The sequence below is a fragment of the Manis pentadactyla genome, chromosome 14 (assembly GCF_030020395.1).
Source record: "Manis pentadactyla isolate mManPen7 chromosome 14, mManPen7.hap1, whole genome shotgun sequence".
NCBI classification, from domain to species: Eukaryota; Metazoa; Chordata; class Mammalia; order Pholidota; family Manidae; genus Manis; species Manis pentadactyla.
In genome coordinates this window covers 57570653-57597216 of record NC_080032.1, presented here as the reverse complement: position 1 = coordinate 57597216, position 26564 = coordinate 57570653, and the positions used below count along the sequence as shown (strand labels likewise).

The 26564-nt window shown below is 50.5% G+C and overlaps 1 protein-coding gene across 24 annotated transcripts in view; it reads left to right on the top strand.

Annotated features, from left to right (window-relative positions):
* Positions 1 to 26564, top strand: part of CACNA1C (calcium voltage-gated channel subunit alpha1 C) — a 671070-nt gene that overhangs the window by 532548 nt on the left and 111958 nt on the right. For all 24 annotated transcript variants that reach the window (XM_036906989.2, XM_036907039.2, XM_036906984.2 and 21 more), the window contains exons 12-14: positions 2279 to 2439; positions 3331 to 3556; positions 25788 to 25995. In XM_036906989.2, coding sequence (XP_036762884.2) covers positions 2279 to 2439; positions 3331 to 3556; positions 25788 to 25995 — 595 coding nt within the window. The remainder of the gene's footprint in view (positions 1 to 2278; positions 2440 to 3330; positions 3557 to 25787; positions 25996 to 26564) is intronic.

Genomic DNA, 26564 nt, shown 5'->3' with positions numbered 1-26564 from the left:
TAACCACAGTAGCAGGCAAGACGCAGGGCCCTGCCCCGGCAAGGTGAGGCCCAGAGAGCTCCCCAGGAGGCCCCTCACTGAGGCCCACCTTGGACCCCTTGTCACATTTGTTTGCCCTCTCTTCAACCCCGGCCCTCACTACTACCCCAGGTGGTATGTGTGGGGGATGTAAGCCTCCCCACCTGCATTTAGGAACCATAACTTTCTGACCCCAAGGCATTTCTTCTCTGTGGAGTGAATTCCCCCAGGTGGCAGGTGCGTCCCCTACAGAGGTCTGGCCCTCGCTCGAGCTGGTATTCAAGAGCTCAGTGACATAGGGGTCCAATCAGAGCACTGCCCACTTAGTCCCTCCCTCCCTGTCCTGCAAGCCAAATTTAAGCTCTCCCTGCCACGCTGAGGAAACGATACCCTGCTTAGATGTACCCTCACTATTCTCATCTCATGATAAGCATTAACAAAGGTTTGGTGACAGGATTCTCCACAGACTCTGGGCAGAAAAATGACAGGGTGGAAATAGAGATGAGGTCACCTGCAAAGGCCGTTTGGGGCTGGGTGGTAAAGGGATCCTTAGAAACCTCGAATATAGGTGTGAATACGGATATTCATGGACAGGTGCTCCCAGATTCTGCTCTGTTTCTCCCCTTCCTTCTTCACTACCTGAAACGGGCTGTCTTCACCCGCCTGGTGGGCGCCTCCTGCGCCCCGCCCCGGCCGAGCGCCCCCCGCAGCCTCGCTGCCCAGAGCCCCGCTTCTCCTAGTGTGCGCCTGTACATTCCCGACGGCTTTCGGCTGCCCCTTCCCGCCTCTCTCTTACCCTGCACGCCCACTCACGCTCACAGGCCTGCTGATTCTGCCCCTTGGTCAGCTCAGGGCCCTCCGTGCATTGGTGGGGCTGAGGCCTTCGCCATCGCCAGCGCTGGTGCTGGGGAGCTGTCCCTGCCTAGGCCTTGCCGAGCAGTTGTTTTTCTTAGTTGTCGGGTTCCCTGAACCCCCACCGCGTCGTCGCTGCCCAGCACGGCCTCTGCACCTCCCTGCCCCGCACCTCACAGGCACCCCCGCCTACTCTCCTCGGCACTGCGTGTCTGGTCCGCGGAGTCCCGGGGTAGCTCTGTGCTAACTCTGAATCACGAGGGGCCGGGGGACCCGCCCTAAGCCCCCCTACCGTGGAACTGTGGAGGGCGAGTGGTTCGTGGGGCCACCTGCTGAAACCATGGAACTGTGGAGGGCGAGTGGTTCGTGGGGCCACCTGCTGAAAGGCTCCCAACCGCGGCTACACACTAGAACCACCTGGGGAACTTTAAAAAATACCAGTAGTATTTCTGGTATAAAAAAAACACCCAGTCCCCAGAGAATCAGATTTAATTGGTTTGGAGTTGAGGCCTGGGCTCTAGCGAGGTTTTGGGGTTGTTTTTTTCAGCATCCTCAGGTAATGCTGTGTACGGCCGGGTTTGGCGTCAGGGGCCAGGTCCCCAACCGGAAGAGCAAGGAGGCCCCGCAGGGCGCCTGGCGGAGCTGCGGGGGTTGGGGGGCGCGTGCTGCATGGCCGTGCAGGCAGAGGTGTGTGAGTGTGTGGATGTGTGGGTTGTTCATTTTTCAGAGCAGAGGACTAAACATTTGTTAGATTCTCCAACGATTCTATAACCCCCAAAAAGCAAAGAAGCTCTGGTCCAGACTCACCTTCCCCTTGACGAGGGGCAGCACGGAGTAAGGGGTGACAGGCAGGGCGGACTCTGCCGCAAGCGATAGTGGCGGCGGCGCTTGGATTTCTCCCCCCACAGCGGGACGGTGGCCGCCTTGCCGACTTGTGTAAAGAATGAAGGAGAAATGGAAGGGGCTTCATGCAGGACCAGGCGGATGTGAGGTCTCCTTAATGGTAACCATTACTGGCCCTAATGTAGCTTCATGACTTGCAATACCATCTCTAACAATGCAGTTGTTAGAAAATAAAAATAACTCCAGCTTTTTGAGCACCTTCAATTCATGGCAGACGCATCCTATGGTATTTTATCAATCCCATGACCACCCCATGAGGTTGGCTTCCCCTGTTTCACAAATGAGAGAAGCAGAGCATGGAAAAGAGCCGGCACATGCCTGCGGCCGCACACTGCGGGGTGGAGCCAGTCACCTGCGGGAGGCTGTGTCCCCGCCACCGGGCAACACTGCCTCCGGGAGGCCAAGCAGTTCAGGACTGAGGGGAGTCCGCCGTGGCGCCTCCGCCCTGGAAGAAATCCACACCTCACAGCAGCCCCCACCCCCTTCTGTCCTTGCTCCCTTCCAGCCGCTACTGGCGCCGGTGGAACCGATTCTGCAGGAGAAAGTGCCGCGCAGCAGTCAAGTCCAACATCTTCTACTGGCTTGTGATCTTCCTGGTGTTCCTCAACACACTCACCATTGCCTCGGAGCACTACAACCAGCCCCACTGGCTCACGGAGGTCCAAGGTGAGAGCGGTGCTGGCCCTCCGGGGCCGTCTGGCTGACTCAGCCAGATGCGTGGCCACGGACTGCCTAGGCAGAAGGGTGGTGAGCCAGGGGCTGTGGCTTCTGGCAGGCACCGGGCTGGGGACACCACAGGCCAGGCAGCTTGCAATTCCTGCAGAAAGTGCACAAGCTCGGCATAAACAGCTGGGGCTCACCCTGCTGGGCCCACACCACCCACCTGCCCTGCAGTCACTGTGGGGTTCAAGTGACAAGGACAGCTGCAGCTTGTTTGGCTGTCAGATCCCTATCTTCCAACTTCCCAGAAAGGTTTGCAATACTTCAGGCCTCCCGGTGAGCCTGCCCGACATGGGAGCCCAAGGTGCCCGCAAAGGTGGGGAGCTACACTAGTAGCCTGCTCACTGGTTGCTGTCCTCTGAGGGTAGTTAGCACCCCCTTCCCTGCAGCCCTGGAGGAAGGTCTCCCAGCCAGCACCTCAGCAACTCTGCAGGGAGCCGGGTTGCCCAAGGGCCACACTGCAGAACCCTGGGCCACGGTGGTCCCCCAGCAGAGAAGGCTGCCTCGGGGCCAGGCTCCCCACTTTGGCTGATTGGCTTGGGCAGATTACTCACCTCTCTGAACCTTACTGCGCAACTCTGAAAATTGGTTGTGATAACTGGTACCTACCTCCCTGGCCGGAACCAGGAGGGTGATGCATACAAACCTTTGATGCACGGTGGGCTCTCTGTATATGTCTATGGTGACCATTGACTAGATGCCCCTTTCCCAGCAGTGGCCCAGTAACTGTCTGTGCTGGTGGGAGGCATCCTGGCTAGAAGGGAGTTGAGGGTCACTTCCCACACGATCATTACCGTTTTCTCCTCCTCCTCCCACCCTGTGTCCGGAACCTGCCAGACACGGCCAACAAGGCCCTGTTGGCCCTTTTCACGGCGGAGATGCTGCTGAAAATGTACAGCCTGGGCCTGCAGGCCTACTTTGTGTCCCTGTTCAACCGCTTTGACTGCTTCATTGTGTGTGGCGGTATCCTGGAGACCATCCTGGTGGAGACCAAGATCATGTCTCCCTTGGGCATCTCTGTGCTGCGGTGCGTCCGGCTCCTGAGGATATTCAAGATCACAAGGTATTTGGTTCCTCATTTCCCTCTGGGTCAGGGACCTGGGGAGAAGTTCTTCCAGAAGGCAGGGGGGCGGAAAGGCCTGCATGGGAGAGTAGCTGCTGTTTCTTAAAGGGCCTGTCTCAGCTCATATACAACAGAAGGGAGTTTTTATTCATTAGATGGCATATGTAAGATAAATTCTAGCCAAAATAAGCAGGCGAAGAGAGGCAACAAAGGGCCAGGTAGTTTATTTAACACAATTCCCGGGCGAGATTTCCCAGTCTACAGAAATGGAGGCTGGGGAAGTCATGCGTAAATAGACAGGCAGCAAGTTTTTAAAGAAGGTATGGGGAGGCAGAGCTTAGATTTACAGCGGCGTGAGGATTGGCTAGCTTAAGGCACCTTTTTCAGGTTGGGAGGGGGCAACAGCCGGGGACTTTGACACGTCATCAGTGTCCGACATGCTCACTCTTCCCTCCGGTGCCTCCAGCCTTACATTCCAGCCTTTTGGTTATAATGGGCGCCGACTCGATCTGGCTACTTCTGGCTTAGGGGGGTTGATGTGGGGGGCTTTAAGGCTGGTTGACGGCTGGAGGCTCAGTCGGGAGGGGCAAGTACTTGTGCAGCAACAGTTGATTGATTTTTATGTGTGACATTTCTGCTATGCACTGTTGAAGGAATTTAAAAACACATGGACCAATAAGGAATATGAAACAGATTGCTGCAACAGGGCCTAGGAGAGGCACTAACCAGGCCATAATAGGGGATTGAAACCAGCTGTACAGATTATTACCTGATATGCTGGTTCCTTGGAGTTCCTTTTTTAGTTCTTGTAGTTTGTGAACATCCTGCTCTACGAGTCCCGACTCATTGATATAGTAACAACACTGTTCCCGGAGGAATAGACAGGTCCCTCCCTTCTCTGCAGTAAGGAGGTCTAAAGCACGGTAGTTTTGGAGGGTTACTTGGGCCAAGGAGGTGACTTGCCTCTGGAGGGATCACAGAGAGGCTGCAGATGCATGGACAGCTGCCTCGAGCCATCATTCCAGTTTTTCTAGGGCTGTAATACTGTAACCCAGCATACCAGCGCTCACTCCCATGGCTAGAATGGAAGAAGTGAGGGAGATCCCCACCACTAAAGGCAGGAGGACTGCTCTCTTGTGATGGGAATCTAAGGCCCAGGAGTTGGCGAACTCAGCTCCCCCGTACAGGGTCAGCCTAGGGACTAGGGTGACCAGCAGGAAAGAAGCATTTGCAAAGTTGGTTTCGTATAAGGTCCTATTGCACCACAGGCAAGTGCCTGTCGGGGAGCAGAGAAAAGAAGGCTGCTTATAGTGATGTCTCAAGGTCACATTTGCTTCAGGTGTTTCGAATAATGGTACCTCTCCAATAAGTTTGGGCTCTGAGGGAGGGCTTGGAGGGCAGGGTAGGCTCTCTCTTGGTGGTATCTGAACTGCCACCACAGTGGTTTCTATAAGAGAAGTGCAGAGGAAGCATTGTGTCAAGGAAGTATTGGGGAGGGTGTGCCGGAATAAATCTAGCCCCTCCTGCAGGAGACTTAACCAAGGAAAGGGAAGAGTCTTAGCATTTTGTTGTATGTGAGTCTGTAGGTGGGTTTCTTGGGTTTTAATGGCCTGTTTTACTTCTTCGAGATGTTTGGGGGCGCTTACCTCTAGGTATCGGCAAATCGTGATAGTCTGACAGGGGTATGCTTGAAAATTATTTAAATAAGCACCTCCTGTAACGCCCTCATTCCAGTGATTATGTAAGGGGTCCTTGATGTTTAAATACCTCTTTGCCCGGGGTGCCCAGCATTGAAAAGTAAGTATATGGTGGCTATCGCCCAGGTGGCCTTCTACCATCCAGTTCATGACACAGGAGGCCCAGGGGCACCCAAAGTTTTCCTTGACCCACTGTGTTCTGAAAGGTGAAGCAGAGGGCCATGTGGGTAGGTGTCTCTCCATCAGGGCACCAAACTCGGTTAAGAGGGAGGGCAATTATGGGCTGACAATTGTCAACTTCACAAAAGGCTGTCCCAATCGTCTCTTCTACCCACCCATTTTTTATGGTGTATTGCTGGGTGGCTTCAAATCGATACCTGATGGGAGAGGGCGAGGCTACTCCACTATGTAGGAGGAGGAGGAGGAGGAGGAGGAGCCCTTCGGAGTTAGATCTGTAGAGGTCCAACTTGTTCTGCTTGCCAAACATCATTGGGAAGGGGGGCTCTTTTTAGTTGGGAAATATGGTACCACTCAGGGTGTCCTGATAGTTTGGGAGCAGTGGGGGTTGTGAGGATTACAGTGTATGGTCCTGTCCAGCGAGGCTGGAGCAATCGAGGCTGGAGTTCTTTTAGAAGGAGATCCGCGTCCTCTGGGTTGTCGGACAACGTGGGCTGGGGTAGGAGCTGGTCTGCGTGTTCTCTGAGAAGATGTCTCAAAAGTGAAAAATAAGGAAGGTAGGAGGCTAAAGGAGGAGAGGCAGCAGGCAGGCCTGTGTTCAGTAAGAAGGGCCTGCTATACATTAGCTCAAATGCGCTTAGTCCAGCCGGTCCCCAGGGGGCAGCACGCAGCCGAGCAAGAGCAATAGGGAGAAGATCAGGCCACGAGAGCTTTACCTCCAGAGACAGCTTAGTTAGTTGGTCCTTTAGGAGACCTCTAGTCCTTTCAACTTTACCCTACGATTGGGGGTGATAGGGTATATGGAGGTTCCAGGTGATGTTGAGAGCCTCATCTGTTAGCTGAGTGACCCAAGACAAAAGCAGGCCCATTGTCCGACTATAACAAGGCAGGCAGGCCAAAGCAGGGGATGATATGCACCACCAATGTCTGTGCCACTACTGAGGCTGTTTCCTGGCTGGTGGGGAAGGCTTCAATCCACCCTGAAAAAGTATCAACCAGAACTAGTAAATACCGGAGCTTTTTATGCTTAGGCATGTGGGTGAAATCAACCTGCCAGTCCTGTCTGGAGATCATTCCTCTCATCTGGTGGAGGGCCATCCGGGTCTTCAGAGCACCTTGAGATGAGATGCGATGACAAGTAGTGCAGGTTTGGTGCACCTGATTTATGGCCTTGCGGAGACCATAAGGGGCAAATATGGGGGAGAGAAACCGGTGTGTGGCCTCCAGCCCAATGTGTAGGAACTGATGAATTTTGGATATGATATCTCTGCCTTGGGCTTGGGGGAGGGCAATTCGTCCCCCGAGATATATCTATCCCTGATCTCCTAACACCCCCCCTTGATGTAGGAGCAGTCACCGTTCATCATTGGAGTATTGGGGCAATAGAGAGGGGGAAAGAAACAGCACAGAGGGTTGGCTAGACCTGGATGTTAAATGTCGGGCCGTGGCGTCCGCCAACGCATTACCCCTGGTCACTGGATCGTTTCCAGTCTGATGCCCTTTACAATGCACGATGGCCACCTCCTTGGGGTCCTGTAGGGCCTGTAGCAGGTGGCTGATAGCCCTGCCATTGATGATCGGGGTTCCCTTAGTGGTAAGGAAGCCCCTTTCCTTCCAAATCACAGCATGAGTGTGTGTAATTAGGAAGGCATATTTAGAGTCAGTATAAATTGTGGCCCTCTTCCCGGCTGCCAGCTGTAACGCCCGGGTAAGAGCCACTAATTTGGCTTTCTGGGAGGTGGTCCGAGATGGGAGTAGGATTGCTTCTATCACTTGCAACAGAGTCACCAGTGCATAGGCCGCCCTTCACACCTTGTCACTGCCCTTCACCGAGCTTCCGTCTACGAGAAAGGTCAAGTCAGGGTCCTCAAGGGGACACGTCCTGTAGGCCCTCTCTAGGTTTTCTAGGAGCTTCTACAAACTCTACACAGGAATGAGTGGGCTGATCTGCCTGATTGCTGATGGGAAGCAAGGAGGCTAGGTTAAGGGGTGGAGAGACTTGTAGGGTTACCTGTGGATGTTCGATAAACAGGAGGTGGAATTCCTGTACTCTTGAAGGACTCAAGGAGGCCAGGGATTTATGACTTAAAAGATCTTGTAACCGGTGTGGGGAATACACAGTAATGGGCTGTTGGAGAGTTAGTTTCAGCGCTTCTTGGGCCAGGCTTCCCGCAGCTTCCAGGGCTCGGAGGCAAGGCTGCCACCCCCTGGCAGTGATATCTAACTGTTTGGAGAGAAAGGCAACGGGATGGCACCCCGGCCCCACTGGCTGTACCAGCACTCTGGTGGCCACCCCTGCCCTCTCTGCTGTATATAGGGTAAAGGGCTTAGTTAAGTCAGGGAGCATTAATCGGGGATGAGAGCAACGCATCTCGCAATTGATTGAAGGCAGAAGCTACCTCGGTGGGTGCATTTAGTGGCCCAGTAGGAGTCTCTGTGGCAGCCGCATAGAGCAGTCTGGCCAGAAGGGCAAAGTTAGGCACCCAGTGTCTGAAAAACCCTACCAATCCTAGAAAGGATAGTATCTCGGCTCCTGAAGTAGGTGGCAGGAGAGCTTTAATCACAGTCGCTCGGTCCTCCATCAGGGCTTTAGTGGTGGGAGTTAGAGCTAGCCCGAGGTATGTAACCTGAGATAGAGACAGCTGTGCTTTGACAGGGTATACCCTGTATCCCATGTCTGCCAGGAAATTAAGAAGGGATGTGGTGTCCAGGATTGAGGCCTCCTTTGAGGGACTGCAAAGTAAAAGATCATCCATGTATTGGAGGAGAGTACTCTTGCCTGTTGAGTATTGCAAGAGGTCCTCCACCAGGGCCTGTCCAGAAATATGGGGGCTATCTCTAACACCTTGAGGTAGAACTGTCCAGGTCAATTGTCTAGACTGACAGGTGTCAGGGTCTTCCCACGTGAAGGCAAATAGCGGCTGCGAGTCTGAGTGGAGAGGTATAGTGAAAAAGGCATCTTTAAGGTCCAGCACAGTAAAATGAGAGGTACTGGAACGGACTTGAGACAGAAGAGTATATGGGTTAGGCACCACTGGGTGTAAGGAATAACAGCCTCGTTAATTATTCGGAGGTCTTGAACGAGGCGATACGATCCAGAAGGCTTTTTTACTGGCAAGATGGGAGTATTGTATGGAGAGTTAGTCGGTACTAAAAGCCCTTGTGAGAGCAGACGATTAACAATAGGCTGTAGTCCCCTTCGGTGAGCCTGCGAAATAGGAAATTGAGGCTGAGAGGGGAAGTGGGATGGGTCCTTAGGTGTATTAAAACTAGGGTGTGGTGGGTTGCCACTACAGGGGTGGAGATGTCCCACACAACCGGATTGACAGCAGTCCAGGAAGTTGGGAGACTCAGGTCCCCGTCGTCCAACCCCCCTTCGCTGACCAAAGCAATGAGGGAGTCTTGGACGTCCTGTAAGCATTCAAAAGGTGGGAGGGAAATAGAGGCTCCTAACTTATAGAGCAAATCCCGTCCTAACAGAGGGATAAGACAGGAAGGCATGACCAGAAAGGAATGGGTAAACAGGATGCCTTGGAAGGTGCAGGCCACTGGGCCCATCTCTAAAGTCTTGGAGAGGGTTCCCATGACCCCAACTATGGGGACCTTGGCAGGGTTTAAAGGCCCTTTAAAGGAGGGGAGAACAGAGTAGGTAGCCCCTGTGTCCACCAAGAAGGAGATGGGCTTACCTGCTACCCACAGCTTGGCCCTGGGCTCGGTAAGGGTGATCGGGGTGTCCTAGTCCAGGTGTCTTCAGTCGTTGAAGATGCCCAGCAGGTCTGAGGGGTAGTCTTTCAAGGGCGTCTGCCCCCCGCGGGGCTCTGCTGCCGGAGGAGGACCACCCCCGAGTGGACAGTCTACTTTCCAATGACCTCGCTTACCACAGCTGCGGCACAGTCTGGTCGGTGTGTGTGGTTGGTTGGGGCACTTCCATGCCCAGTGCCCTTCTTCGCTGCACCAAAAGCAAGGGCCCGGAGGTTCGAGTTGATCTTCAGGGACACCCCGACGATCTCCACGAGCAGGCTGCAGAGCAGCTGTTAAGGCGCGAGTCTGTTCTGCCATTCGGGCAGCTGACCTCCTCTCACTCTCGTCCTCTCAGGCATGAAAAACTTTGAATGCCATATCTACCAGGTCTCCTAGAGGGGTTTGGGGACCATCCTCAGCCTTTTTAAGCTTGCGGCAGATGTCGGGAGCCAACTGAGTTATGAAATGCATGGCCAGGAGAGAGGAACCTAATGCTGAGGCCAGGACAATTTTAGTAAAAGCTCCTAGAGTTTCTTTTAGGCACTTAAGGAATTCTGATAGGTTTTCATCAGGTTTCTGGGTAATTTCTCTAAGCTTATCATAATTGATAGCCTTTTGGGCGGTTGAGTTCATACCTGCCAATAAGTAGCGAGCCATGCGATCCCAGCATGCTTCACCCTCGGGAGAATTGTAATCCCACAGGGGTTCTTGTAGAGGAATAGCTTCTCTGCCCATAGGTTCCCGCTCATCTGTGGCATGGGCCTCATTGGCACAGTGCTGTGCCACTGACGTGACACGATCATATTCCTCCAGGGTTAGAGTGGATTGGAGGACTACATGTACATCGTGCCAGGTGAGCTTGTAAGCTCGAGTGAGATATTTAAACTGCTTAGCAAACATTACGGGGTTGGAGGAGAAGGACACCAATCACTGTTCTTGGGACAAGTCTGCCAGGGGAAAAAGGAACATGAACCTGCACTACCCCTTCAGCCCCTGCTACCTCTCTCAGAGGAGCCATCACATGAGCTTGAGACTGCTGTGACTTAGAGCGAGTTATAGGAGGGCTAGACCATTTGGGCACCAGCCGCGGCGAGTAAGATGGTAGCAGATTTGAAGGAGGGGATGGAGGAGGTGGCCTTGGTAGCGGGGGATGCAACCTGGGAATCGGTGCAAAACTTGAAGGCAGGGAACTAGGATATGGGGGAGTTCTATCTGTTTTATCCGAAGTGGAGTCAGCACCTGTGAAGCAAAATGGCGGCATGACCAGAAGAGAAGGGGAACAAGTAGAGGAGAGACCAGAAGAGAAGGAGAATAAGGTGGAGGACAGAATGGGAGAGAAGGAGAATAAGGTGGAGGAGAGACCGGGAGAGAAGAACAAGATGGAGGAGAGACCGGGAGAGAAGAGGAACAAGGTGGAGGAGAGACCGGGAGAGAAGAACAAGGTGGAGGAGAGACCAGGAGAGAAGAACAAGGTGGAGGAGAGACTGGGAGAGAAGAGGAACAAGGTGGAGGAGAGACCGGGAGAGAAGAACAAGGTGGAGGAGAGACTGGGAGAGAAGAACAAGGTGGAGGAGAGACCGGGAGAGAAGAACAAGGTGGAGGAGAGACCGGGAGAGAAGAACAAGGTGGAGGAGAGACCGGGAGAGAAGAACAAGGTGGAGGAGAGACCGGGAGAGAAGAACAAGGTGGAGGAGAGACCGAGAGAGAAGAACAAGGTGGAGGAGGGACCGGGAGAGAGGGGGAACAAGGTGGAGGAGAGACCGGGAGAGAAGAACAAGGTGGAGGAGAGACCGGGAGAGAAGAACAAGTTGGAGGAGAGACCGGGAGAGAAGAGGAACAAGGTGGAGGAGAGACCGGGAGAGAAGAACAAGGTGGAGGAGAGACCGGGAGAGAAGAACAAGGTGGAGGAGAGACCGGGAGAGAAGAGGAACAAGGTGGAGGAGAGACTGGGAGAGAAGAACAAGGTGGAGGAGAGACCAGGAGAGAAGAACAAGGTGGAGGAGAGACCGGGAGGGAAGAACAAGGTGGAGGAGAGACCGGGAGAGAGTGGGAACAAGGTGGAGGAGAGACCGGGAGAGAAGAACAAGGTGGAGGAGAGACCGGGAGAGAGGGGGAACAAGGTGGAGGAGAGACCGGGAGAGAGGGGGAACAAGGTGGAGGAGAGACCGGGAGAGAGGGGGAACAAGGTGGAGGAGAGACCGGGAGAGAGGGGGAACAAGGTGGAGGAGAGACCGGGAGAGAAGAACAAGGTGGAGGAGAGACCGGGAGAGAAGAACAAGGTGGAGGAGAGACCGGGAGAGAAGAACAAGGTGGAGGAGAGACCGAGAGAGAAGAACAAGGTGGAGGAGGGACCGGGAGAGAGGGGGAACAAGGTGGAGAACATGAACAGTGAGGAAGGGAGCTGGCCCCCGCGGTGGGCCTGGAGGGGCAGGAAGGGGGTAGCTGAGATCCTCCACCGAGTCCGTCAGAGAAGAGCCTCCCAGTAATAGGAGTGGTAGAAGTCAGCAGTCCTTGTCGGAAGCCTGGGGTAACAAAACTTGGGAAGGAGTACACCTAACACACAGATCTGGGTGGGTGTGCAAAGTCCAAAAGGCCTGCACATATGAGATTTCACCCACTTTCCACTCCGGTGGCAATAATTAGTCAAGTTGGTGAGGAGGCCAAAATCGAAAGTTCTCTCAGGGGGCCAAGGGATACTGAGGCCAGGCCTGAGAGCAAAGAAAGACCAGCTTCCGTTTGCGAACTTCCCGGGACAAATATAGAGTAGCCAAATTAGAAATGAGACACCACAGTGGGGTCTGAGCCTCTGCTTTCGAGGGCTAGTTCCCCATGTCTGCGCCACTCCCCAACTAATCCCACTGAGAGGAGCGCCCAGCGTCCCAAGCGCGCCAAGTCAGGGGAGACATCCTGGGAGCCTGGGGTAGGGACGTCTCCCCCACCACAGAGCCAGGGGTGGGCCAGATGCCCACAGAGGGTGGGCCGAATGCCCAGGGGCCGGATGCCCCACCTGGACGTAGCTACAATTTCTAACAGACCAGGTGAAACAGAGTTAGGAAGGGAAACAGACCAGGGGAAACTGAGAGACTCACCAGAAAATGGTCCACGCAGCAGAGAGCAGGCTGAGGTCCCGGGTCAGGGAAGGAGGGGGCAGGGCTGCCAGTGGCCGGTCGGGACCCCGCGCTCACACTCCTTCCCAGGATTTCAGCACCAAATATAAGATAAATTCTAGCCGAAATAAGCAGATGAAGAGAGGCAACAAAGGGCCAGATAGTTCATTTGAATGCAATTCCCGGGCGAGATTTCCGAGTCTACAGCAATGGAGGCTGGGGAAGTCGCGCGAAAGTAGACAGGCAGCGAGTTTTTAAAGAAGGTAGGGGGATGCAGAGCTTAGATTTACAGCGGCGCGCAGATTGGCTAGCCTAAGGCACATTTTTCAGGTTGGGAGGGGGCAGCAGCCGGGGACTTTGGCACATCATCGGTGTCCAGCATACTCACCCCTCCCTCTGGTGCCTCCAGCCTTACAGCATATCATTTAGAAATTTGTTTGACTGCTAGCACCAGATATTTGACTCAGTGACATAAGCAAATCTGGGATTTATTCAGTCACATGGAAGTAGTCCAGGGATGGGCAGCCCGCATGGCTTCAAGAGGCATCAAGAGCCTTCTTCTGACCTTTGCTTCACCATCCATAGGCCTGCCTATGGTCATAGTCCACTCCCAAGGTCACAAGATGGCCTCCAGCAATTGAGCCATTATGTTTGAATAGAGGCAGGAAGAAAAGAAAGGGTGAGGGGCCAAAGGGAACTCGTCCTGGCTGAGCTGGCCCTCCCAGAGCTCCCCTAGAAACCTCACCAAAGACTGTCCTCCTGGACACCCCAACTGTTAGACTGCGAGGCTGGTCTTTTAGCTGGGCGTGTGTTGCCCCAAATTCAGTTAAGATGCCTGCACTGAAGAAGGAGGGTATGCACAGTGCCACAGATGGCCCTCATCCCACCCCACCCCCACGTTCACCCCTCCATCTGCCCGTCCAGTCACCCACCAGATGCTGCAAATTTCCTAACTCTCCAGGCCACGGGCGTGTTGATGAGGAGGACAGATGGGGCAGGAGTGGGGCACCAACAGCCTTCTCCAGTACACGATTTGCACCTTTGCTGTGACCCACTTTGGGTGGTGAAGTCAGTTTATTGGATTACAACCATAAGTTTTAAATAGCTTTATTGAGGTAGAATTCACATACCCCTATAAAGTGTACAGTTCAGTGTTTTTTTATATATTCAGAGTTTTGCAACCATCACAACAGTCCAGTTTTAGAAATTTTCATAACCCCAGAAAGAAACCCCACTCCTTATTCCCCTGCTTCCCTCCCAGTGGTAATCACTAATTTATTTTTCTATTGATATAGGTTTGCCTCTTCTGGACAGTTTATACAATATGTGGTGTTTTGTGACTGATTCTTTCACTCAGCATATTCGTTTCAAGGTTCACTCACAAAGTGGGATGTATCAGTACTTCATTCCTTTTTATGGCTGAATAATATTCCATTGCATGGAGATATGTATATTGTATTTTGTTTATTCATTCATCAGTTGATGGATATTTGGTTTATTTTCATCCTTTGGCTACTCTGAATAATGCTGCTATGAACACTCCTGTTCAAGTTTTTGTATGGATGCATGTTTTCATTTCCCTTGAATATATCCCCACAGGTGGAATTTCTAGATCATTTGATAACTCTACATTTAAGATTTTGAGGAACTATCAAACTGTTTTCCAAAGAGACTGGGCCATTTTACATTCCCACCAGTGATGTAAAAGGTTCCAATTTCTCCACAATCTCATTTTTAATGAAAGAATGAAGTAGAAAAGGAAAACATCAGAGGGTCTCACACAAATGTAAGCACTCTTTCATAAAAATCTGAGTTGCAGTATAATGTATGCTTCCCACTGCAGATTGCAGTCAACCTTAGAGGAACATATCAGGAACACCTGGAGGGGAGAGGTTCACACTTAAGCCCCCTCTCCTTAAGAATCGCTGCTTTGGGAGCCCAACTGACAACAGGAGCACTGAATCCATCAGTTGCATTGTGTTGGGAAAATGGGGAGTAGGGTGTATCTTCCATTCCAGGACCTGGAGTTAAGCATGCCCTGCTCAGTGTTTTGAACTTGGCTGAGTGAATCATCAGGGGGCTGCAAAGCTTTCCTAGGTGTTACTGTCTCTTTCCCATTCTCTGAGCAACTGCCCAGGATTGCATCCTCGCGGTGTTGCTGAGGGTCAAGTGAAAAGAGGCATTTCAAGTATTCAGTCAGCGCCAGGCCCAGGAGACATGCAGCAACCAGAGTACTTATTATTAATCTAATTAGTGTTGCTATTAGGAGAAGGGAGAAGGGGAACACACCCATGGTGACTACACACACACACTCCTCACTTTTATTTGTTGATCTACCATGTACATGCCTTGTGCCAAGCTCTGGGAGACAGAAAAAAGGTGTATAGTATGAACTGAACCCAAGAGAAATTTACAGTCTGGCTGGGGAGTTTATCCATATGTCACAATTAAAAGAAAATCTAAGACACAATAAAATGAGCTGGGAAAATGGGGAACTGAGACTAGGAAAGAGTTCTCAGGAAGGCTGATATCAGATGATGGACTCAAAGGACGTGCAGATTTTAAATCCTCAAGTTTAATGCCCCTTAGCAAAAAAAAAAAAGTTCTTCCTGAATGTCCTGAATATTCTGGCATTATAGAAAATCCTTGGTTTATACTAAAAGTGGTGCAAATACAGTAGCAATCATCGTTAACATGCATCAATACTTACCTTGTGCCAGGGAGTGACCCAGATGTTTACACGTATTCGCTCAACTGATCCTCATGATTACCTGTAAGAGAGGGTGAAGATGGGGCACTGTTATCATTATTCTCATTTTGCAGATGAGAAAACTGTGACTTAGACAGTTAAGTCACTTGCCCAAGGTCACACAAACTGCTCAGGGGCAGTGCTGGGATTAAAGGCAAGTCTGTGCTCCTGTGGCCACGAACTGCAGAGCTGACAGCTGAACTGTCTTGTCTGTGTCCCTGCGACAGGATGGAAGGGATTTTTACATGCTGATTCTTGTTAGATAATTGCTGATTTCACTTATTCCTCCTGGGGTCTGGTGAGAGCTATTTTTAACTTGGAGTTTTCAGTGCCTCCTAAATAATTCTCAAAAGTCCATGTGTTTGGGTTTGTTCTTTACATTCCTGTAGAGAAGAATTCTTACTCCTAGATATTGTCATGGCATCTTGAAGAGATTTAACATTCTATTTTTTATCAATAATTTATTTCTAATCTGAAACTATTGCCAGAAACCATTTTTAAAAATCTGTCTTTATCGGGGATTCCCATAGTCCCTCCACAAGAAGGATTAGTGGTTTTCTCAGCTCTCCATAAAGTCTATAAAAAGCATAATTTCATTAGCTAATTGGAAGTTACTTTGGCAAAAGCCATCATCTTCCTATTTGCAAGTCTCCAAACTCTCTGGGGCTTTTGAAAAACAACAAAAAGTCTAACTTTGTGGGGAATCCCGTGCTCCCTCTGAACTGTCTTCAGTACACTCCATGACCAAGCAAGTGCCTAACACGTGGGCTGGAGTGGCCTTCGTGGTTCCTTGAGATGGGGTATCTGTGTAGGGTCCTGCCATCAAGCAAGTATGTTTCCCCTTCCTCTAAAATCTCTTGGAGAATACTTTGTGCTGCTCACTATTATTCACACGTTGAGAAGCATTTTTTACAATTTGTTCTGAGCAAGTGACGGTGATTCTCGCTTGAAGTCATTATGAGAGCATACGAAGGACTCCCCTCCTCTAGAGATTCTGACGATCAGCTCCTGGAGAGCTCTGTGCTGGGTGGCCCAATGGCTTCACTTTGAGAAACACTGGCTAATTTCCTGCTGCTGTCCTTTGTCCACCTTCCAATTTGTCCACCGTCTTAAAATATGAACCTCCATATATAACTGAACACCTTGACTCTTTCTTCTCTACTCTCGTCTCTAGACTGTGCCCCTAACCATTTAAGCTTATACTTTTGATAGTTCTTGCCTGAAAAAACACATGATGATAAAGAGTTACTATGAATTCAGCAATGCTTTCACATTAATTCAAATTTCATTAATTCCTACACACCTGTACACATTTGAAAAGGGGTAAAGCACATGCAAGACAGAGCTTCATCTAGAGCCCTGGGTGCACAGACAGATTAATGGACCCCTTCTTCTAATTCCAAGCTTCCCTTGCCTCACCCAAGGCCTTACAGGCTGATAGCTGGGAATACCAACCTAGACCAGCGGTTCTCAGCGGTGACACCCCACCAGTACGTCTGGAAAGATGAGCGGTGTGAGACAAGTAATCTGAGGCTGCTCAGAGCTGAAATGCCCAAGTTTGTGAATAGTTTCCTTTTCCAACAATGAATTCCATATTGCTCTTCTGACATCCTCACTCTTGGCCACTTGCGCTCCCAAATGCTTTCATGAACGGGCAAGAACAGGGCGGGCTCACCACTCAGCCGTGCTGCCCAAGGGAAGCGGAAGTCTCTGGCATAGGACCAGTGTGAATAGGGCCTGTAATGACAGTGAATCATTATAGAGTGCTTCCATTCTTTGTGTTTTGTCAAACTCTGAGAATGCCTTAGGGCCCAGACCTTGTGTATGAATGCCTTCCATCCTTTCTGTCTCCTGAAAAAGAAGATAGGAGCTCTGCCCTGGACCATAAGTCAGCTGCTCACTGCACGTTCATAGCACCAGGCGTGGGACACTGCAGGGTGGAAGAGGAGAGGAAAGACAAGATTCCAGCCTCTGCAAGAGCAGAGAGGCGTGTGCGTCGCCAGTCTTTGTGATTTGGGGTACATTATCCACGGCAGTGGGCCTTCGGTTACGTGACGGACTGGTTCTCTCCCCTGCTCTGAGGCTTTCCAGCTTAGATGTTGCGGAGCTTCAGTGCCGAGTTTGTCTCTTTGTCAGCCCAGCCTGACACACGGTTCTATGGGGAGGAAGCAGGGCTTCGGGTAGATTAAATCTAGGTGTGATTCCGACTTACTAATTGCATCTCATTTTTTATACAATTGGCTTTTAGAAGCACTAAAATCCCTCCAGCCCTTGCTGTTTCCCTCTTAAACCTGAGATCCCTTTCTTTCTCCTACTGCTCCTCCCCTGTGGCTCCCTTCCCAGGCCCTGAAATGTGACACAGGCCGACTTAGCACAGATTCACTGGTGAATTGCAGCCACACCTGGGCTCCCTAGAGCCCCAGGTGGGAGCTTTCTGCAAATCCTCCAGCCCTCCATGCATGTCTCCATTTCCCAGGCAGAGTCTGGCCATGAATCAAATCTCTGCCCCTCTTCCCCTCCCCACTGCCTGCCGGCCCCCGCTCTTCTCAGGGCCCCATGGAGACTCTGGGCTCATTAAGGACCATTATCAAAGAGATATATTTGGCATCTGCCCAGTTGCCAGGCCAGGGTCTGCAGAGAGGCAGCTCAGACTCAGGAGCCCACACACTGGCTGTCATGAAGGGTGGTTATTTCCTGGGATGGTGACCGACTTATCTAATCTACTGGGGGTTAGGAAGACACGGCAAAGATGACTTGAATGTGCTCCCTCTCTAAGCCTGACACATCAGGTGCAGAGGCCAACTAGGGGATACTGAGGAACTCCATGGTCCAGAAGCTCAGGGGAGTACCCTTCAAGGCAGTCGCAAGGTCAAGGCCAGACTGCCTCACTAGCTTATCCAGGTTCCATTCCACCAGCACGTTCTGTTCTCAGTGTGACCAAGCCTCTGATGCAAGCATGGAAGAAAAGACCTCTGAACTTGTTATTCAAGGCAGGTTGACTCTGAAGTCAAACACATGAAATGTGCCTTCCAGCCCTGCCAGGATGGAGGGGGCAGGGAAGGGATCAGCAGCAGCTGAGCCCATAGGTTTGGCCTTGGGACCAGGCTGTCCCAGACCCTGTCCAGGACAGTGCGGAACTCTCTGGCTTCTCCTGGGCCAACATATGCTGAACCTCCCATCACATTAACCCTCCAGGCTCTGGTATGTCTTACAAAACCAGGGCTCACCTTCACTGAAGCACCAGTCCTTGGACACCCAACCCAAGTGTCTTGTGACTGGTGCAGGGAGAGGAGTGGGCAGGGCTGAGCATCCTCACTGCACACACTCCATCTGCTCCTCAGGTTATCTCCCACGGTCTGCAACCCTCTTCTCTCCCTGCGCTCCCACCCACCCTTGGGAATGGTGTATGGAAACTCTACACCACATGGATTCACCACAGGAAATGTGCTTTATAAGCAACAATAACAGACCTGTGCCACCAATACTAAGGGACTTTTTTTATCCTTCAGGGCAAGAATAGTTGGGACAGGAATAAATTTAGCTTTGATACTCTCTAGAACAGAGAGTAAGTAGGGTGAAGCATTTGCAAAGCACCCAAAGCTACTGGTCCTGCTGTTTGGAAGATCTTTTATTTACAGCAGGCTCGAAGGTCTGCTCTGTACCTAGGATGAAAGGACCTGGCCCTGAGCTATTTGAAGCAAAGGTTCACAAGATCAAAGTTTCACGTCAAGCAAGGTTCAGGCCACTTTTTATTGTCAAAGAGAAAGGAGAATTCCACAGGGCCCAAACCAGAGATGGACTGAAAGCAGGAAAGCAATGGATGGAGACAAAAGATGGCCCTAACAGAACCAAGGGAGGCAGAGAGGAAAGGCAATAAAAGTGAGGCCACAGTCAGCAAGCGATAGACTTTAGGTACCAAAGAAGTGCCCTCATATGCACCCTACTTTAAAGGGAAAGAGGGGGCTGGGCTGGACGGGGACGGCATGCTCAAAGGCACTCTCAGAGAGAATGACCCCGAGCCACAGAACTGAAAGGGAACTGCTCTCAAGGAGAGACGTGCAGAAGCAGCATGAGGATGGAGACGTGGAAGCCGGCATGTGCTTCAGGCCGCGGTTCCCGAATACCAAGTGTAGGCCTCTGTGTATGTGCACGCGTGTGCACCTTGTTCTGAGGAGGGGATGCTGAATCCCCTTCAGTTTCTCCACAAGATACAAACCGAATGCTTTGCTGCACTGCTGCTCGCTTTGCTCTAAAGCACTTTCTGTTTTGGTGGGCGTGTGGGCTTCCTACTTCTAATCACTTAGGATGAAAGCCTCAGTTGGTTGTTAGTCTGCCATTAACTCTTCTACTTTACCACCGGCTACTCTTTCTAAGAAGGAGAGTGCGTTGAGGACAGGAGGCCGCATGCCGTCAGGCTGTAGCTCTAACAGCCATCAGGGACCAGACTGACAGGAGGGAGGTGAGAGCCTCAGGGTCTTGCAGGGCTGCCAGCCATTTCATTTAATGGAGCTTCATGTCCCCTGCCCAGAGGCTGCCACCTGCTGCCATCTGGTGCTATGCATGGTAACGAGGCCCCCACCCCCTAACCTGCTGTCAGCCAAGGCATGCCAGGCTCTAAATCCAGCTCTTCCCTGAACCCTAGTAGTATTCTTTGCCACAACACCCCTTCAGCAATCCCTTTGTCCTGGCCCTTAAGAGAGCACGTAAAACATGTCCATCCACGGGCACATTAGGGACAAACCTGTTCAGCTGGATGCCTCTCATGATGCCAGGCTGCTGGCTCCATCACTGCTCCTTTAATCGTACTCCAAGGGAGCAGAAAGACAGGTGGCAGGCCGACCACAGGGCAGACCTCAGCCTGCCCCTGCTGAACAGGAAGCCCCTGGAAATTGAAGGTAAAAAGCGAGAACAACCATTTGTTTATTTGTCCCAACCGTGCCTGTGTGACTGGTCCTCCATGCAGTACCTTCTCAGCGGGTGCTGTTCCATGAGCAGGGAGCTGGTGTCAGTGGTCTCCTACAGGCTGGCTCAAGCCCTCAGACCTGCAGCTTCAGTTCTTAGCCACCAGATGGGAGTTCTTCCCCAAGGGATTCACATGTTCACAGTGCTCTTCTAGAAATCCAACCCAATCTCAAAGTGATAGCAACCTTATTTTCTGCAGGGCAACTGGTACATAATAGCTTTTTTTTTAAATTGGGGCATGATTGTCATACAGCATTATATTAGTTTCAGGTGTACAACATAATGGTTTGACATTTGTATACATTGCAAAATGACCACCACAGGACCTAGTTAACACCAGTCACCACACAAAGTTTTTCTCTTGCGAGAATTTTTAAGATCTACTCTCTCAGCAAAATTCAAATATGCGGTACAGTATTAACTACAGTCATCATGCTGTACATTATAATCCCAAGACTTATTCATTTATAACTGGAAGTTTGTACCTTTTGACCATCTTTACCCGTTTTGCCCACCCTGCACCCCACCTCTAGTAACCACCGGTTTGTTCTCTTGATACATAATAGTTTGACATGTGGTCTGGCAATAGAACAGGCGGGAATCTCAGACACTCCACCCTATAGCTCGGGGAAGCTGTAGGAGAAGTGATTTGGGTGGAAACAGCCACTCCTCAGTGTTGGGCAGAGCATGTTTGACTTAAGTGCATGTGTGAGCAGTCCCACCACCCAAGCCTGCTCCCCCACACCCACACAGACCCACTGTGTCCCCTTGCCCGTCCCTCCAGGAAGTGCAAATGTGTCACATTTATAGTAAGGTACACTCATTCATCCAACAGATCATTAATCACCTCTGGGCTAGGCTCTCAACAAAGCCATGGATTCCCTGCTCCCAGGGCATTCCCTCCTGGCAGGGGGTTGTAGTCCTACGTTAAAAAGTAGGAACAGGGCGTTATGCATCAGAAGATTGGAGACTGACGAAAATTAGGCTTGGGGTGGATTAATGATTGTGCATTGAGTATTGACCCCCCTATACAGAATTTTATCATTGTTAACAACCATTTGATCAATAAATATGAGAGATGCCCTCACAAAAAAAAAAAATATATATATATATATAAACACACTTCCAATTGTAAAATAAATAAGTAACCGGGATATAATGTATAGCATAAGGAATATAGTCAAAATATTGTAACAACTTGGTATGGTGATAGCTGGTACCTAGAATTATCATGTATATAAATGTTGAATCACTGTGTTGTACACCTGAAACTAATGTAATACTGTGTGTCAACTACCCTTCAATAAAAAATAATTATCCAGGAAAAAAAAAAAAAGTAGGAACAGGGGAGAGTGGGGCTCAGGGAGGACCTCCTTTGGAGGGGGCAGAGGCCTCTGGGGACTGGAGGAGTGAGCCTGCGTTGTCCCCGGGGAAGGGCACATGGGGGTGGGGGACAGTGAGTCGCTGCTGAAGAACAAGAGGAGGTAAGGTCCTCAGTGCAGGGGGCGGCAGTTCCACAGGGTCTGTTAGGCCTTCCTGGGAAGCTTTTCGAGGGCAGGAGGCAGGGGTGAAGCTTGGTGGGACTCCCTGTCCACAGGTCTTCGGCTGCAGTAGCAGGAGCGCAGAGGACACTGTGTGCTTCCCACGCAAGCCGTCAGGAAGGGTGTAATCACTTATCTCATTATTGCTGATCGAAGTGTAGAAACTGGGCTCAGTGGGTGTCTGTACAACTTCTGCACTGCTAAGGTAATCAGTAAGTGAGCTGTGTGGTGATACTCTGCCGCTGTATGAATGCCCTGCTCCCCAACCATCTTTCACGTGATTTTTGAGTCGACGATCATCTTTACCTGAATCGGTTACTGCTGCTAAATGGTGATTTTTTAATTCCATCATTCATTCGTTCGTTCGTTCGTTCGTTCGTTCATTCATTCATTCCTATTATCCATTTGACATATTCTATAAAGAAAATCCCTCCCGTTTTTTAAAATATCATAGGATTTGGATTGCTTTAACCAAGTGTTGTAATCCATTTTACTACCTACATGTAATCCAATACTACCTACATGTAAACCATGTAGGTAGTAACCACTAAAACCATGTACGCGCGTAGGCGGCGCTGGACGGGCAGCGCCGGGCTGGGGAGCGCGGCGCAGGGGCCGCGTTGGGCTGCGCGCCGCCGCCGAGCCGCAGAGCTGCTCGCGTGTGGCAACAGGGACACAAGGGTGACTGCGGGGACCGGCTTGAGCCGCGCGGCAGGTGTCCTCTGCGGAGCCGGGAAGGGGTGGGGGCTTGCGACTGACCCTCCCGGGGTTCCTCGGGTATGGGGACAGGAGGACGAGGGGAAGCTCTGCCCACTGCGGCCCCTCTCGACCACTTAACCTGCTCCAGGTTCCTGCCCCGAGGAATCACGCCGCCGCCATCTCGGGCCAATTTCTGGAAGCGCTCCCCTACTGGGCGACGCGGTTTGCTACTCTGCCACGGCCTCCGCCTCCCCGGGGCGCCTCGTTGGCACCTCCCCAGAAGCCTCTGCCCGCCCACCCTGCGTTTGCTCCTGGTTTGCTCCACTTTGCCAAGCTCTTCCCCACTTTGGGGCCTGGAGCCTCCTTGAGGACCTCTCCTTAGGGTCCCGTCGCTGGCAATTTCTGAACCTCACTTGTAAGCCTGGTTTGAATTATCCCCTCCATGTCCATGTGCCTCATAAAAATTAAGGCTCCAACCTTCAAAGACCATTTAGACTTTTCCAGAATACTCCATGACAGTTAACCGCACAGAGGATCTCTAGGAGGCTCTGTGACTTTAATCCACATGCGTACACTCTCCCAGTACAGCTGGACACCTCCTTATAAATATGCTCTAAAGTTACTGGTTCCTAAATGCACGTTTCTGACAGGTGTTGGAGTGCTTGCAAGAGAATCATCCAAACCCCGGCGTAGAGCTGAGTTGATGGCTCCAGGGAGGGGCCTGGGAATCAGTACGTGTAGAATGGTCAGCCTCCTCAGCACTTGCACCTCCAGGCAGGTTTGGGGATCTGCTCTAAAAGCAGGAGAGGAGGGTGTTCCTGCCACACAGAGGTTACTTAGTCCTTGCCCTACGCAGAGCCTCCAGCCTACTGGTGTGCCAGGCAGTCCTCACAGTTACTGGGTTGGACAGAATTTATTTAAGGGCAGAGGTGGGGAGAATAGTAGAAAAAAGACGTCTGGCCTGTGCCCCCAAGAAGTCAGAGCGTAGAACAAAATTGTCACAAACGAGAATTTATAGAGTAGATACAAATAAATGTGTTTTCGTATGCTGCAGGGGGAGTGTGGCTGGCAGACAAAATAGAGGTGGGCTGTACAGGAGGCAGGAGCGTGAAAGACCCAGGTGGGGAAGAAGTTCATGGTCACATTCACACTGTTGGCCAGTCTGCTTCTGTCACTTAATGTGGAACCATTCTCTGGGGAGCAGTGTCGGGCTGGGGTGCAGCTGCGAGGCCATGATGGGGGTGGTTCACCCAAAAGCAATTCACTGTATATATTGGTAACAAGCTGAGAACACCCTAAGTGGAGGAAATCGAGATCCTGACCTGGAAGGCAGACAAGCTGGAGATGGAGCTGTAGGGAAATGCTGATTCTCTGTGCGGCGCTAGCTGCAGTTGGAGCTGCGTCCCTTTTGTGGCCATGCACTTCCTCTGCCTCGACCCGCCCAGCCGTGTCCAGCGCCACGAGTGACCCCCAGCCCCACTTTCCCAAGAGAAAGCGGTTTCGCCCAGGCTATGATGAAGGACCTCTGCGTCACCACGGACAGCGGGCCTGCGACTGTGAGGTCTGCTCTCCCACCAGCCAGTCTCCTCTCAGGCAGAGTTTCCCGCTCCCAGACCTGTTCCCTGGGGGTCCGATGGGTTTGCTGTAATCCAGGACTTCCAAACGTGCCTACTTGCTGGAATCCTCCAGGATGCTGGTGAAAAATATAGATCTCTGGGCCCCAAACTACAGCTGTTAAATCAGAATCTCCAGAGGAATAGGCTTTGTAAAAAAAAAAAAAAAAATTATTTGGAGAAAATAAGTTTTGGAAACTTACAGTAAGCCATGTTCCCTCTCTTACCCATGGCTGGGCATTCTTGAAAGAAAAAAAGGTTTTAGTGTGTTTTTCTGTCTAAAGAACAATAGTGATAACAGTAATTACTAACCTTTATCAACTCTGCTCCAGGCACTATACTGTGCCTTTTTTTAAAAGAGTTGGAATCATTTTTGCCAATTATACTAAGAAATAATTTACATACATCACTGTATAAGTTTACAGTATACAACACGATGGCTTGATTTGCATATATTCTCTTTGTGATGAGAACACTCAGGATTAGCTCTCTCACCCTCTTTCCTGTGTATCACACAGCGGTGTGAGCTACAGTCCTCAGGCAGCACTTTGCCCCCAGGACTTCTTTCCCTTAGACCTGGAAGTTTATGCCTGGACCCCCTTCAGCCAATTCTCCCATGCCAGCCTTTGGTAACCATAAGTCTGGTCTCTTTTTTGATGAGTTTTATGAGTTTCCAGGGTTTTTTTGGTTTTGTTTTTGAGTGTTTTTTTAGATTCCACATATAAGTGAAATTATACAGAATTTGTCTTTCTCTGACTTATTTCACTTAGCACAGAGCCCTCAACGTCCATCCTATTGTCAAATGATAGGATTTCCTCATTTTTTATAGCTGAATAATATTCCATTATATATACTGTATCTCCTTTATCCAACCAGCCCTAGAAGGACACTTAGGTTGTTTCTATGACTTCGCTATTATAAATAATGCTATTATGAACATGGGGGTACAGATACCTTTTGGAGTTGGTATTTTCATTTCCTTTTATTTATTCCCAGAAGTAGAAATGCTAGATCATATGGTAGTTATAGTTTTAACTTTTTTAGGAAGCTCTACATTTTTTCATAGTGACTGCACCAATTTACATCCCACCAACAGTGCATAAAGGACCCTTTTGCTCCACATCTTTGCCAACACATTATTTCTTGTCCTTTGGATGGTGGCCATTCTAAATGGTGTGAGGTGACATATCATTGTGGTTTTGATTTGCATTTCCCTGATGATTAGTGATGGTGAGCATGTTTTGATGTGCCTGGTGGCCATTCATATATCTTCTTTGGAAAAATGTCTATTCAGGTCCTTTGCACATTTTCAAACTGGACTATTTGCCTTTTCTGCTATTGAGTTGTATAGGTTCTTTATATATTTAGGATATTAACCCCTTATCAGATAGATGGTTTGCAAATATTTTATCCCATTCTGTAGGTTGTCCGTGCACTTCATTGATGGTCTTGTTTTTGTTTTTGTTTTTTGCTGTGGAGAAAACTTTTTAGTTTAATGTAGCCCCAGTTGTCTATTTTTTGCTTTGCTCCTTGCAGGGGCTTTTCTTTGTTTTGGGATTATCCCATGTAATCCTCCCAATAACCTAATGAAGTAGTGCCACCATTGTCTCCACTTTTTCAGATGGGGAGGCAGAAACAAGGGCAGATAAGTGGCTTGTGCAAGGAGCTAGCAGCCAGCAGAGCAAGGCTGGAACTCGCCCTTCTGGCGCCAGCACTCCGTCTCTTCTCCCTTACACACCACTGATCCTGGGACCTTGAAGTAGCTAGCACCACACTGACTGTGAGCTTACCTGCCCCATTCACACCACCACCATTACTCCAAGGAAAGGGAAAAAGAGGAGAGTTGTAATTTATCTTAAACTCTCTTGTGGGCGTGTGAATGAGGAGTGCTGCTAAGGAAGTGATGTGAAGCTGCAGGATGCTAATGTCCCATGTTGGTCCTCAGGTACTGGAACTCCTTAAGCAACCTGGTGGCATCCTTGCTGAATTCCGTTCGTTCCATTGCCTCCCTGCTGCTGCTCCTCTTCCTCTTCATCATCATCTTCTCCCTCTTGGGGATGCAGCTCTTTGGAGGAAAGTTCAACTTTGATGAGATGCAGACCCGGAGGAGCACATTTGATAACTTTCCGCAGTCCCTCCTCACCGTGTTTCAGGTACGGACTTTTCTCTGCTGGGATCTGACCAGGAGGGGAGCCAAGTGGTGGAGGAGAGGGGAGAAGGACAGAAGAGCCCTGAGAAGGGGGTGGGAAGCTTCCCCCTTGCCCTGGGCAGCCAAAGCCAGCCTAGATGAACCATGGAGTGTCCATGGCCAGGAGAGTTGGGGCCCAGACCCTCATGAAATTTCACTGTTGGATGGACCATTGAATAAAAGATCGAATTGAGTGGTTTAAAAACTCTCTCTTAGCCTTGGAACCCCCTGTATTCAAATAAATTCTACATGAAAGCCCAAAACAATAAAAGAAGCAGACTGCTCTTGCAGGGCTAGGGGGATGACAGAGAGCTGTCTCTCCTGCCCCACATGCTGGCCCCTAGAAAAGGCGTAACTAGCCCATCAGATTCGGGATGTCATAGATTCTTTGGCTTGGGGCAAAGCTCAAGGAGCACTTATTTAAGTTTAAAAGTAGATGATTTACAATAAAAATGAATGATATGGGGATGTTGCCAGAATCTTAAAGATGGTACCCAAATGACTAAGTTTTGGGGGAAAACTGGAGTAGCATAT